General features: G+C 57.6%; 1 protein-coding gene across 2 annotated transcripts in view; it reads right to left on the bottom strand.

Annotated features, from left to right (window-relative positions):
* OLFM2 (olfactomedin 2) overlaps positions 1-14476 on the bottom strand; it is an 88739-nt gene that overhangs the window by 34352 nt on the left and 39911 nt on the right. For both annotated transcript variants that reach the window (XM_073318420.1, XM_073318419.1), the window contains exon 2: positions 8419-8568. In XM_073318420.1, the coding sequence (XP_073174521.1) occupies positions 8419-8568 (150 nt within the window). The remainder of the gene's footprint in view (positions 1-8418; positions 8569-14476) is intronic.

The raw sequence follows: 14476 nt of genomic DNA, 5'->3' as shown, positions 1-14476 counted from the left end.
GCGACAGCCTCTGATCGATAGCTGTGCTTAGCCGAGATGTTACTGACGGAGCTGAGCAGAGGCCAGCTCTCTCGCTCGCTCACTGCTTCCAAGCTATTTTAATTCCCGCCAAGGTCAGGAGCTGACTTCTCTTCACCACCACCTGAGCCCTCCTGCCACTCAGGGAAGATTTATGGGTCTTTATTATTTATTTTTGGCTGGGAGCATTTATCTGGGTCTGTGCAGACGTGGGAGCTCATCTCCCTGCCAGATCTCCTGCCGTCAGTGTCTGCAGCCCCTTACGTGAGCAACAGGCACCCAAGGAGCAGAGCTGACTAAGGAAAACCACCTTCCTACGTTCCACTCTGACTTGCCGTCCAAAGCCTGGAACGCGAGGCCCAGGCTCCCAGTGGGCGAGGGCAGAACAGATCCAGGCACCTCGGTCACTCAATCTTCTCTCCATGCCGCGTGGAGTCGGGCTGGATGGCTCCGCAGGGGATCCGCGCTGCCCAGGGCTGTCCTGAGCTGAGTGAAATGAGGGCGTTGGGGGGTTGTCACGGAGTCCCTGGGCAATGCTCTGGAACTGCTCCCCGTGAAGCCAGTCAGGACTCTGGGGAAGTCTCCTCTCTGGAAGCAGACTGTCTTCAGGACACACAGCTCACCCGGCTTCCACCTTCCTGGGTCTGACCTCGGAGCATTCAGCCTCCTCTGCCCCTCCATGTGCTTCCCACAGCGAGTCCACTCAGGCAGGCCTCCTGGGGAAGCCAGAGGGTCCTGCCCCCCAACTCCGCAGTCAGACGGGACTCTCAGCCAGTCAGTAAAACAGAGGTTTATTAAACGACAGGAACATGGTCTAACACAGAGCTTGTAGGTGAAGAGAACAGGACCCCTCAGCTGGGTCCATTTTGGGGGGCAGTGAGCCAGACAACCACGTCTGCCCTTCACTCCATGTCCCAGCCAGCCCCAAAATGGAAACTCCCTCCAGCCCCTCCTCCCCTGGGCTTTGTTCCTTTCCCCGGGCCAGGAGGTCACCTGATTCCTTTGTTCTCCAACACTTTAGCTCTCACCTTGCAGGGAGGAAGGGCCAGGCCATCCGTTGCCAGGAAACAGGGTGTCGGCCATTCTCTGTGTCCAGACCCCTGCACACACCTGCCCTCTAGGGCTCTGCAATGATCATACACCCTTACCCCACCACCTAGATACTTAAGAATGGCATAGGGGAAACTGAGGCACCCCCACACTATTCAGAGGAAACATTAAGAACAGTCCCACTTCGTCACAGGGGTAAGGAACAGTTTGCTCCACACAGTGGTGAGATCTAGCGGCCTGGGACTCCAGACCCCTGGATTCTTTCCCAGCTCTGTGACCGTAGGCCAGCGCTCCTCCTCTTTGGAGCGGAGCCTGTCTCTTCTCGGAGTCTGGGCAGCTGTGGCCACTGGGTTTGTTGTAATGCAGATGTGCTAAGATCTCCGAGCACATGGCGATGTGGGACAAGGCTTTCACACATGGCTGCGTGACGATGAACACATTAAAGTAAGCGTGCCCCAGTTTCCAGGGGAGCGGCGTGCTCACACCTCCAGCGAGGGCAGTGGCAGCTCAGAGAACTGGGACACGTGTCCAGCCAGGCACCTGCATTTGGAAAAGGTTGACCCTGTCCCTCAGGTAGAATCTGCTTTCCATGGAGCAAATATAGCTTGACACACGAAAGCCAGTCGAGATCACAGCCTGCACTGCAATCAGCAACAAATGCCCAACGCTCAGCCCTCCACCAGAGCCACAAAGGATTTAAACCCGCTTAAAAATACCCACACCCAGGCCCCTGCCAGTCACCCATCGTGGGAGAAGCACGCATGACCCTGCACAGGGCCCAACTATGGAGTCATCCCAGGTCCCACCCATCCCGCAGGGGAAAGAAAACTGCCCTGTTCTCCTCACTCCAAACCAAACCCACTGACTCCATCCAGACAGGGCTTGTTCCCCTGCTCAGCGCCTGGGACGCACCCCCCGGTGGGGCTGCAGGCACCACTTCTGACCTTGGGCAAGGTCATCTGGAGAAACGTCACTCCACTGGTCCGGAGGAGCTCCGAGGCTGCGAGACCAAGGGGGCCCTGCATCTCTGAGTGCGGCACTCCCTCCACCTCGCCCATGGCGCACAAAATGATAGCAGTGTCTCCATGGTGGGGAGCAGCCATTCCAGAAACCATGAAGGATCCCTCCCCGCAACCCACCCAACCCTGGCAGCAGGGATCAGAGCCACCCGCTCCCGAGACATTCAGCACATGACTCTCCAGGCTAGAGGGCTCCCCGGTGCTCACGCCGAGGGATCAGGTTAACGGGACGTTCTACCCAGCGCTACCCAACGTCTCATCTGCAGCCGCACACGGCAAGATGCGGCGCACTTGCAAGGCATCTCTGCAGCAGGTGCAGCCCCCCCATCCGCATTGCTATACGCCTTACGTGGGCGTCTGAGAGTCCCCAGGGGAGCTCCGAGCCCTCGCCAGAGGGAGAGCCAGCCCTGCCCTGAAGAGGTGATGGTCTAAGGGTGCGAGGGACAGAGAAGTGCAAAGCGGAGAAGTGACTTCCCTCGGGTCACCCAGCAGGTCAATGGAGAGCCCAGCTCTGCTGTGCCCATCGGACTGCCCTGCCTGCAAGCGTCGCACCCAAGAGAATGACAGGGTGCATGGTGGGGCGTCACACCTCCCTCTGGGCAAGCACCAGGCGTCATGGGCAAGAGCAGGACCCAGGGTAGCTGGCACACGTGTGAAAGCCTTGTCCCGCATCACCGGGTTCTCGGAGATCTTCGCACATCTGCCTTACAACGCGCCCAGCGGCCTGGCCCCGCTGCGGCCCTAGATAAGACTCCCTCTGTGGCAGTGCCTTCCACCGCCTACGAAGCCCGGGGCTTCAGGCTGAAGCTCCTTGGGGCAGGGGCTCTCTTGCCATGTAGCTGCTCAGCGCTGGGTGCCAGGGGCCCAGGACGCTGCCAGGGCGCGGATGCTCAGGGCTCAGCACCGGGCTGGGCTGCAGGGGCAGCCGCTTGGAGGCAGAGGGTGGCCCCTTATTAAACCACGTGTCCCGCCAGCCTCGGCCCTTCTCCGTCCCCCCTCCCCCCTTTGCCCCCTGCCCCACGGCACCGACAGGGAGGGCTCTGCGCCTCTTCCGCAGGCTCTGGGCTCCTGCTTCCGTCCATGGAGGCTAAGCAGGAACACGTCCTGCGCGGGGGGGACCGGAGTGCGGCACGCGGCCGCTCTCTGAGTGACAGGTGACCTTTGCCGACTCCCCTGGTGGCGCAGGCCGGGGGCTGAGCATTGCTCCTTAGCTACGGGTCTGGGGGAAGGCAAGCGGCGTTCCACCTTCCCTGTAGACACTGGGGCTGCCGGAGCTGCTGCTTCCCAGAGAGATTCAGCTCGCCCCCTCGGCTGCCCGCTGCCCTGGGTCCCAGCAGCCAGCCGCGTCTCTGGTAACGTGCAGGGACAGAAGCAGATGCTCATCGCCGTAGACCGGGTGGGTGGGCGGGCGATCCCCCACGGCAGGAGGCTCTTAACCCTTCAGCCATAGGGGGCTTCGCTCCCCCACCCCGACGCATCCCTCAATGAACGTCTCCAACATTCCCGGGCTCCTGCAGCTGCTGCCTCCGAGAGGCAGCGGGAAATGAAATGTCAAGCGCGTCTAAGCGCCAGGCCCCTACGGCTGCAGAGGTAACGGCTGTCCAGCTAGGGGGCCCAAAGGATGTTTATAAAGCCAGGAGCAAAACTCCCCCCAGCCTGTTTTACCCTCTTTTACCAGTGTTTCTGCACGCCTCGCCATCTCCAGTGGATTCATCCTCACAACCCCCCGGGAGGCAGGGCAGAGCTGTTGACCACACTGTGCAGATAGGGAAACTGAGGCACAGGGAGATGTTGGGTTTGTCTACACTACACTCAGAGGTGTGACTGCATACCATGCTACCTTTCACCAGGCCACCCCGGGAATAGGCAACAGGGGATGGATCACTTGGTGATTCCCTGTTCTCGTCACTCCCTCTGGGGCACCTGGCATTGGCCACTGTCGGTAGACAGGACACTGGGCTAGGTGGACTTTTGGTCTGACACGGTCTGGCCGTTCTCATGTTCTTATGTAAAAAGAGCAGGGAAGATATTCCACATAACACCGACCAACCCGGCCTCGCGGGGTCCTGTGCCCCCTCCCCAGTCTGTCCGCGCCCATCATGCCGACCAACCCGGCCTCGCGGGGTCCTTGTGACCCCCGTCTGTCCGCACCCATCACACCGACCAACCCGGCCTCGCGGGGTCCTTGTGACCCCCGTCTGTCCGCACCCATCATGCCGACCAACCCGGCCTCGCGGGGTCCTTGTGACCCCCGTCTGTCCGCACCCATCATGCCGACCAACCCGGCCTCGCGGGGTCCTTGTGCCCCCTCCCCAGTCTGTCCGCGCCCATCATGCCGACCAACCCGGCCTCGCGGGGTCCTTGTGACCCCCGTCTGTCCGCACCCATCACACCGACCAACCCGGCCTCGCGGGGTCCTTGTGACCCCCGTCTGTCCGCACCCATCATGCTGACCAACCTGGCCTCGCGGGGTCCTTGTGACCCCCGTCTGTCCGCACCCATCACGCCAACCAACACGGCCTCGCGGGGTCCTTGTGGCCCCAGTCTGTCCGCACCCACCCTTTTTCTCTAGGGCTGGCAGCTCTTTGGGGCAGGCCTGTGTCTTTGTTCTGTGCCTGAGCCGCGCCCAGCACAGTGGGGTTGTGGTCTGAGCCCGGGGCTCCCAGACGCTACTGTAGCACACCTAATAAATAATGTTCGGGGCCAAGTCCAGGGGGCCCTGGGCCATGACTAGAGCTCCTAGGCACTAGGGTAACCTTCCCCAATGGCCCCCTGCCCCCCCACGCGGGGGTGCAGTACGGGGGCCGTGAGATACACTTACTACATAATTATAAAGATGCAGGGACATCGGCTTCATCACGGGTGGCACAAGCCAGCCCAAGAGAGCCAGCGCCCAGCGAAAGCAGCGTAAACAATTGCTTAGGGCCCCGAGGAGCTCAAGGAGCCCCCTGCTAATTGTTAGTGGGTGTTTTGGGGCGGGGGAGGCGAATACATTCCTGCTTCGGGCCCCAGGGGCCGAGCCCCGACTCTGCAGCCCAGAACACTGGGCACGTTCTCGCGGTGCCGCGTCTTCGCCGCCAGCTGCAGCTGGGCTCCTTGGAGTAAAGCCGGCAGGGATGGGCCAAGCCGCACTGCAGCCCACCTCTAACAGCAGTTGAGATGCCTCTGAGGGACTCAGCCAGAGCAGCCGTGACCTGGGGCTCCCGAACCTCGGCACTGGCCTTTGACGCCGCGCTCTGTGCTTGTCTGCCGGGAGGGAGGGGACACCTCTGCCCGGGAACGTGAACAGAGGCTGCAGGAGGGAGCCTGCTGGGGGGGTTAGTTTCAGTTTGGGGCTGGGTGGAGGAACACAGCGAACCCCAGGGCTGGGGTCTCAGCTCCCTGCTCCCCCAGAAGGACTGGACTGAGGGGTCCTGGGTGTACCCACAAGCTCTGTTGTGGACTGTGTTCCTGTTGTCCAATAAACCTTCTGTTTTACTGGCTGGCTGAGAGTCTCAGTGAATCCCAGGAAGAGGGGTGCAGGGCCTGGACTCCCCCACACTCTGTGACATCAGAGCTGCTGAGCACCCACAAATCTTAAGGGACGGGAGCTGCGTGTGCTCAGAAATCAGCTGCTGTTACCGAGGGGGCAGAATGTGGACTTAGAGCCTGAGGCTCCAGCGGGGCTCCTGAAATCGGTTTTGGAGACCGGGCCCCAGGCTGGGAAAGCTTGATCCAGGCTCTCTTTTCCCCGAGTAGCCACAGAGGCAGGGTGTCTTCATTCCGTCACCACGCGCTGGGAGGCGGTGGGGTGCAGCGGGTAGGGGTGTGAACCTGGATTCTACACCCAGCTCTGACGCCCACCCACTGGGCGAGCTTGGGTAAGACACCTCCCCTACGTGTGCCCGCCTCCCTTCCCACCTTTTGTCTGCCCCGTGAGCATCTCGCCCCGGGGTCTGCCAGCATCTCGCACAATGAGGCCTCTGGAAATCGCCTGCTCTTTTATTGCACATGGTCAGTCGTGATTTGACTCTAATCTTCCCCTTCGCTGGAGATGCGTCCGTGTCGCTGCCTGAGATTCCCGGTCTTGAAGGCAGATGATAGAAATCAGTGGCTGCCTTGTTCAACCCCTTCCCTGCGAGGCCCGACCCGGCCGCCAGGAGGGAGCGCGTTGCCTGACGGGACTGCGGCCTGAGAACCGCTTCGGGTTAGCTGACTGTCAGGTTGATCCATTATAACACCATGGCGGGCTCACTGCGCGCAGGGCTGATGAACAGTGTGTTACTGCTTCGCCCGCCAACCTTGTCACTCCCATGCTCCCAGACACACAATGGCCCGCGCTGGTGGTCGTAACAACTCACTGCAGTCACGTTACATCTCTGATAGCAGCTCTCCATCATTCGAATGGCTCTGGGGAACCAGGACATTCCCATCTCCGCATCTCAGACAGAATGTAAAGGCACTAAAGATGCTCATGCCGGCAAATAGCCACTTTCCCCACAGATGGGAGGGCAGGGGGGCAGAGATAGAGAGAGCACTGCCGTCATTTTTAGCATTGAGGAGTGCTCAGCTACAGTGAGGAAGGGGCCACCCAAAGACAATCGCCAGCTAGCCAGAGGGCCTGAGGCCAGGTGGACAGATCAGAGAGAGGGGTGCGTATAGGCAGGTAGAGAGGGAACTGGAGAACTGGTCTGAATTCAACAAGGTGAAATTCAATAAAGAGAAGTGCAAAGTACCGCACCTGGGAAGGAAGAATCAGATGCACGATTACAGCATGGGGACGCCTGCCCAGTACTGCTGCAAAGAGCTGGGGCTTCTCGTGGATCCCACACCGAAGGAGTCAACAACGTGATGCAGTTGCAAAAAAGGCAAATGTCGTTCTGGGCCGTATGAACAGACGTGTCGTCTACAACGCATGGGAAGTCACTGTCCTGCCCTCAGCTGGAGCCCTGCACCCCTGTCTGGGCCGCAGGCTGCAGGAAAGCTGTGAACAAACTGCAGAGCATCTAGCAGCAAAGATGATCCAAGATTTAGAAAACCTGACCCATGAGACAAGGTACAAAACCCTGGGCACATTTAGTCTTGAGACAAGAAGGTTCAGCAGGGATCTGACAAGTCTTCAAACCTGTGACGGGCTTTTATAGAGAGGACAGTGATCAATATTTCTCCATGGCCACTGGAGGTAGGACAAGAGTCTGCAGCCAGGAAGATGTAGGCTCGATATTCGGAAAACCTGCCTAACTCCCCAGGGTGTGAAGCTCTGCGAGAGGTTCCCAAGAGGGCTGGGGAATCCCCGTCACTGGAGGGTTTTAATTACAGGTGGACAAACCCGTGTCAGGGCAGCTCTGGGTTTTCTTGGTCCTGCCTCAATGCCGGGGATTGGATGTGACTTCTCGAGGTCCCTCCCAGCCCCACATTTCCAGGATTCGGCGGGAGCTCGCTCACCCTGTGAGCAGGGGCTGTCTCTCGCTCTGGGTCTGCCCAACGCCCAGCACCACAGGGCCCTGATTGCTGACTGGCCCCACCAGCCGCGACTGCAACAGCAGTCACAAGGGTGAATATCTGGCCCCTGGGGCTAAGTGGGGCATGGGCCTTTACCTGCACTCTGCGGGGGGCTGCTTCTCACCCCCACCAGACCTGGCTCTAGTGGGGAGGAGGCCGCTCCCCACTGTTTCACCACATCACGCTGACAGAGGGGCTTACGCCCACCCCAAGCGCCACCCACCCCTCTGCTCCCCGCCAGCTGCTCCCCTGCACTGGTGCTGACATCAGTAGCTCCAGGCACAGCCATAAATCCGGGGACTCGCCCCTCCCTGATCGGACTAATAAATACCTTATTTGCAGGTTCAGAGTCAATAACAAGTTGGCTTCCTTGGCAGGAAGCGACGGGATTAATTGCATTCAAATCAGCTAGGATGGATTTGCTGCTCACCCTCCATTAGGAGCAACACAGACCCCATTTGAATGTCATTAGCGGAGGGAAGGGAACTCCTGCCTGGCTTCCCCCACCACCCTCTCCGTCCGTGGCTGCACTGGGCTTTCAGCTCAAAGCAGCCTGCTGCCAACATCTGCACGGGGCTGGAGAAAAACCATTGCAATCAGGTGTTGGGGAAGTGGGTGCTAAGGACTTCCAGGGACATGAGCATTTCCCAGGACAGAGAAAGACCAAGCCGCTGCTCCACACCCATTCCTATTGGTGCAGAGGGGAGGAGGCGCGCCGCGGCACACGGCTGCAAGGAGCAGCTGGGACAGGCTCAACACCACCCTGAAGGCCGGGGAACTCGGACAGCCAGTCCGTCCAGAGGCAGTGTAACCCCAGGTCTGCGTGCAGGAGCAAAGCCGAGTCTCTTACCTTTTCCATCAGCTGCCGGAGCTGCCGGCTGCGCAGGTCTCGGGAGCAGGTGCCCTGCACTGGGATGACCGCTGTGCAGAGGCATTTGCCATCGGGGGCTTGAGCGGAGGTGTAAACTTGCCAACCATCATCGGGGCTTTGGAAGAGAGTCTGCAACAGAGAGGGAGGAGACTCATCGGCCTGACTTATCCCATGGCTGCTACTTGGCTTCAGAGCCTTTGGGGAGGGACCTTGTCAAAGGCTCCCTTGAAGTCCAAGGATACTCTGTGCATTGGATCCCCCTGGGCCACCCCTTTGGTGACCCCCTCAGAGAATTCGAATAGATCGGTGAGGCGCGATTTCCCTTTTACAAAAGCCGGGGCGACTCTTCCCCACCACCCTGTGGCTACCTACGCCGCTGATCACTCTGACCTTCACTACAGTGTCAATTGATTGGCCTGGTACTGAAGTCATGCTCCCTGGCCTGGGATTGCCAGGATCCCCTCTGGAGCCTGTGTAAAAACCAGTGTTACCTTAGCTCGTCTCCCGTCATCGGGAGCAGAGGCTGTTTAAGCGAGAGGTTACACGTTACTGTCAGTACTTCTGCAGTCTCAGATCTGAGTTCACAGAATCAGAAAACATCAGGGTTGGAAGGGACCTCAGGAGGTATCTAGTCAGAACTCTGGCTTAAATACCATCTGTTCCTCATGACTTCCTACTTCAGGTTGTTCTAAAATCTCCTTTACTGACACCTCAGTCTGGGACAGTTCCTCAGATCTGTGACCTAAACAGAATGGCTCAGATGTGAGAGTCTCCCTCCCATCAATCTTCTGCAGTGAATCCTGATGCAAAGAATTCATGTAGCTTCTCTGCAACAGCCCTGGTCTTCCTTGAGGGCTCCTTTAGCACCTCGATTGTCCAGGGGCCTCACCGATTGTTTGGCAGCTTCCTGCTGCTGATGCACTTAACAAGTTGCCCTTCAAATTCTTTTTTGGCCTGTCTTGATTATACTTTTACACTTGACTTGCCTGAGTTCATGGTCCTTTCTATTTTCAATTTGACTTACAGTTTTTACAGGATGCCTTTTTGCCTCTAACTGCCTCTCCTACTGTGTTGTTCAGCCATGGTGGCATTTTTTGGTCTTTTCTTTTTAATTTGGAATATGCATTTAGTTTGAGCCTCTATTATGGTGTTTTTAAGATGTTTCCATTCAGCTTTCAAGAATTTCACTCTTGGGACTGTTCCTTTTAATTTCCCTTTAACTAGCTTCTTCATTTTTGTGTAGTTCCCCTTTTTGAAGTTAAACGCTACTGTGGTGGGCTTCCTTGGTATTTCCCCGAGTACAAGGGATGTTACATTTAATTACACCATGGTTGCTACGACTGAGCCGTTCAGCTACGTTTACCTCTTGGATCAGATCCTGTGCGCCACTTAGGACTAAATCAAGAATTGCCCCTCCTCTGGTGGGTTCCAGGACGAGCTGCTCCAAGAAACAGCCATTAATGGGGTCTAGAAATTTTACCTCTGTATCCCATCCTGAGGGGACGTTCCCAGTCCATATGGGGATAGCTGAAATCCCTCATTATTACTGAGTTTTCTATTTCTGTAGCCTCTCTACTCTCCCTGGGTATTTCACAATCACCGTGGCCATGCTGGTCAGGGGGTCGGTAGTACATTCCTACTGCTAGACTCTTACTTTTCAAGCAGGCAATTTTCTATGGTACCGTTAGATTCATTTAAGATTTTTGCTACATTTCACTCTATGCTTTCGCTTGCACCCAGTGCCCCATCCCCACCAGCACAACCTCCTCCGTCGTTCCTGCACGTTTGGTACCCTGGCACTCCCGTGCCCCACTGATTATCACTGTCCCACCAAGTGTCGGTGACGCCTGTTATATCAGGATCCTCAATTAGTAGCAGGCACTTGGGGTCACCCAGCTTGGGGACTCCTAGCATTTGTACACAAGCGTCTATAAAATGTGTCAATATTCCGGTATCTGCCTTCACGGGATGTATCGGACTGGGACTGGTTTTCGTTCGACTGTTTCTCTTCAGTTCCTACCAGTCCTCTATCGACTTCTATCCTCTCCTCGTTACTAGGAAATAGAGAAGCCCCTTCAGTAAATCCTCCCCTCTGGGATGGCTCTGTCTCTGCGCCCCTGTGCCTGTCGGCTTTCCCCTAGCCCTTCGGTCAAAAACTCCTCTTGGGCCTTTTTAATTTTCCAGGCCATCCAGCTGGTTCTGGTTTGGTTTAGGTGGAGCCCATTGTGCCTTTGGAGGCTCCTCCTTTGCCAAAAGAGTCCCCAGTTCCGAATAAACCTAAACCCCTTCTCCCTACACCATCGCCTCACCCGCATATTAAGACCCTGCAGCTCCGCCTGTCTGCCCGGCCCTGCGCATGGAACTGGAAACATCACCAGATACTTGCTATCCGCAAGTCCCTAATCCTAGGGGTGACGTATGGGCAAAGCTCTCATGGAGTCTGTCCCACAACTGTAGGCTTTTGGCTAGAGCTGGCATCCAGCACCTTGGATCCCGGCACTCCATGGACACCTTGTGGTCTTTGACGTCACGCTAAGACACATCACTGATCCAAAGTGGAGCTGAGGGTTGACGCAGGGACTGGCAGCAGGGAGGAGGAAGAAGGGGAGGGTAGAGTTATGCTAAGAGAAGGTGTGGGCAACAGAGGTGTGGTTGGCAACCTAATGCATCATAAATCCCCTGGCCGCAACACAGACTTCCTAGTCAATCCATCTCTCTGTGCCTCTGCGGATACCAGCCCTGCCCTGCCCCAGGGATGTCAGGGTCAATACGGTAGAGGTGGTGAGGCTCAGACAGCAGAGAAGGGGGGGGGGGCAGAGATAGAGTTAGGGGCTCAGCTTCTGACAGAATTCTCAGGTGAGCTGGATTCTTCACTGGGAACCTTTTAAATCCCTCCCACCTCTGCCAATGTATTGTTTTACTCTGTGTGTCAGACCCACACGCCTCCATCCTCCCTTTCCGGGCAAGGAGCAAGGTGCAAATTAACACCGGTTGCTCCTGCAGGGCCAAGCGCACGGAGAGCCCGGCCCAGACACAGTGCAAGTGCAAAGAGATCTGTGATGTGTGTACCCGCCCACTCTCGGTGCTGTACAATAAACAGGAACGTCACGCAGGAGCCAACGGTGGGATAACATCCATGGAGCAGGCTACAAATATCGTACAGGGACCACGCGAGGCCGGGGACCACGCGATGATGGGCTCACACAGAGCAAGAGGAGAAGCCGGACTAGCCAAGGGAAGGATCAGTTCCCCATTTTACAGAAGGGGCTCAAAGAGATGCAAAAAGTCCCAGCCACGAATCAAACCCAGGTTGCCTGCATCCTGATCCAGCTCCTTCTCCTCACAGCGGCCAGGAAGCCAGTGGGAGCCTTTGCCCGGACTCCTGCGAGGTTTGGCCCAGGGCCGAAGGACAGGAACAGGGAGCGACGGCCCCATGGCACTGACTCTGCGGCCTTTATCGTAGTTCCCACCAGGCCCTTTGGCTCTCCAAACACCGGTGCTGCACTATGCTCTGTTACTCAATCTTTGGGGGGGGGGCCCAGTCTTGGGCTGGGTGAAGGACGGGCGTTATTTGCCACCCAAAGTTCTAAACAAAGAATAAATTCATTTGCTTTAAAGTTTTTCATGGAACATTTCAATTTTTCAAATAAATGCTGGTTTAGCATCGAGGGCTGAACAGTTGTTTTGGTTTGGTTTTTTGCATCTCCGGGGGGGGACAAAAGGGAAAGAAAGAAAAGGGAGAAAAACAAAAAAACAAAATGAAAAATGAAACTTTTCCGGTTTTCAAAAACTAACTATTTGATTTGAAACAAGAGAAAAGGAAAGTTTTCACTTTGCTTTTACCTAGTATTGAAAAAAAGCAAAGAGCATCATATTTTGGTCAGAATTTATACTTTGTCCTAAAAGCCTTTTTCTGCCCCAAAACCACCCCAAGAGATTGGGGCAAATGCTATGCAGCATCACAGGACCAGCACCCCCCTTCCAGAGCTTCCAGCAGCCTAGAACTGGGGAGACCTGGGCTATACCCTACTCCACCACCAACCCCGCGTGGCTTTGGGAAAGCCACTTGCCTTTCTCTGCTCCTGCCTGTGAGAGATATCACACATCTTCGCTGACAGTGCAGAGAAACACATTACACGGGTGTGAGGTGCTCAGATCCGGCAGTCACGGGGCCTGATAAGTACCCACAACACCGAGGCTGCAAACACCATGGTTTAGCTCATTGGCAGGACCAGACCCACGCAATGCCCCCTCTGTGTTTTAAACATTCCCACCTCTATTCCTGTGCTTGGGACCCGGTTCCCATTCAGCTTGGATGGATTATCGCTTTCCTGTTCCCAAGACCTGTTCCCACTCAGCTGGGGCGGATTATCACTTTCCCATCCCCGGGACCGGTTCCCACTCGGCCGGGACGCCAGGGCGGATTATCGCTTTCCCGTCCCTGGGACTGGCTCCCATTCGGCCGGGACGGATTATCGCTTTCCCGTCCCTGGGACTGGTTCCCATTCGGCCAGGACTCCGGGGTAGATTATCACTTTCCCGTCCCTGGGACCAGTTCCCATTCGGCCGGGACGCCGGGGCAGATTATCGCTTTCCCATCCCCAGGACTGGCTCCCATTCAGCCGGGACTCCGGGGCGGATTATCGCTTTCCCGTCCCCAGGACCAGCTCCCATTCGGCCGGGACGGATTATCGCTTTCCCGTCCCTAGGACCAGGCTCCCATTCGGCCGGGACGCCGGGGCGGATTATCACTTTCCCGTCCCTGGGACTGGTTCCCATTCGGCCAGGACTCCGGGGTAGATTATCACTTTCCCGTCCCTGGGACCGGTTCCCATTCGGCCGGGACGCCGGGGCAGATTATCGCTTTCCCATCCCCAGGACTGGCTCCCATTCAGCCGGGACTCCGGGGCGGATTATCGCTTTCCCGTCCCCGGGACTGGCTCCCATTTGGCCAGGACGGATTATCATTTTCTAACAAATGCCGACAAGTGGGACACAAGCGGGGCTGGAGCTCTCCTTCCAGGCCAGCTCTGAGAGAGCTGCTAATGGGGGCCTGACCTACTTTGTACGTCCCAGCCCCCCGCCCCGCTAAGTGCCGCAGCTTCCGTCCCTCTGCTCCTTCGCCCCCAACCCAGGCCTTTCGCAGGCCCCTGGAGGACGAGCTGGGGGTGGGGGACCGGCCAGCCCACCTACCGGAGGACGCGCCCTTGTGAAGAAGCACGGCCTGTATTCCACAGCAAACGTCTGGGGGGAACCCCCAAGCCAGGGCACGGGACGGAGAGGTGCTGAATGGGCAACAGAGCTGCACTGAACGGGAGAGGACAGAATAGGTCACGCCTCAACTCGTTGCGCGAGGGCAGCGCGTCCCGGAGCAGCAGCAGCAGCTAAAAACAGGGGCGGCTCTGTGAACAGCGGGATTCCAGTTATGGATCAGCAAAGCCCCCGACTGCTGCCGCGTGCACAGGGCTGGCCCCTGCGGCTCTCTCGGTCCGGCCACCCCCCCAGGCGGACGCCCCTCAGCTGCGCGTCCCGGCGTGCTGCGGCTCCCCAACGCGGGCTGGGGCCGACGCAGTAGCTCCCCAAGCAGCAGGGCCTTTAGCACTATGCCAGAGGCAGGCTCCTTACCGAGGCAGCAGGAAGGGCGGATACCCGTGTTTCAAGCCCAGCATGCCCAGCTCGGAGCAGGGCTGCCGACGCCAAGCGCTCAAAAGCTGTGAGCCAGCTCCCCCCCGATCATGAGATTGGCTCAAAAGCCAAGAGATTTTATAAACACCACTGGGGTTCGGCACACTCGCCACTTCGTTTCAAGCCTCTACGGCCACGTTTCCAGGCGTTCCTCCCCAGATTCGCCCGCGCCCGGGCCATGTTTCCGGGTGTTCCTCCCCAGATTTGCCCACGCCACATTTCCGGGTGTTCCTCCCCAGATTCGCCCGCGCCCGGGCCACGTTTCTGGGCGTTCCTCCCCAGATTTGCCCGGGCCACGTTTCTGGACGTTCCTCCCCAGATTCGCCCGCGCCATGTTTCCGGGTGTTCCTCC

This window comes from Lepidochelys kempii, chromosome 20 (assembly GCF_965140265.1).
Source record: "Lepidochelys kempii isolate rLepKem1 chromosome 20, rLepKem1.hap2, whole genome shotgun sequence".
Lineage (NCBI taxonomy): Eukaryota > Metazoa > Chordata > Testudines > Cheloniidae > Lepidochelys > Lepidochelys kempii.
The sequence above is the reverse complement of the archived record's forward strand: the minus strand, read 5'-3'. Positions and strand labels throughout refer to the sequence as shown.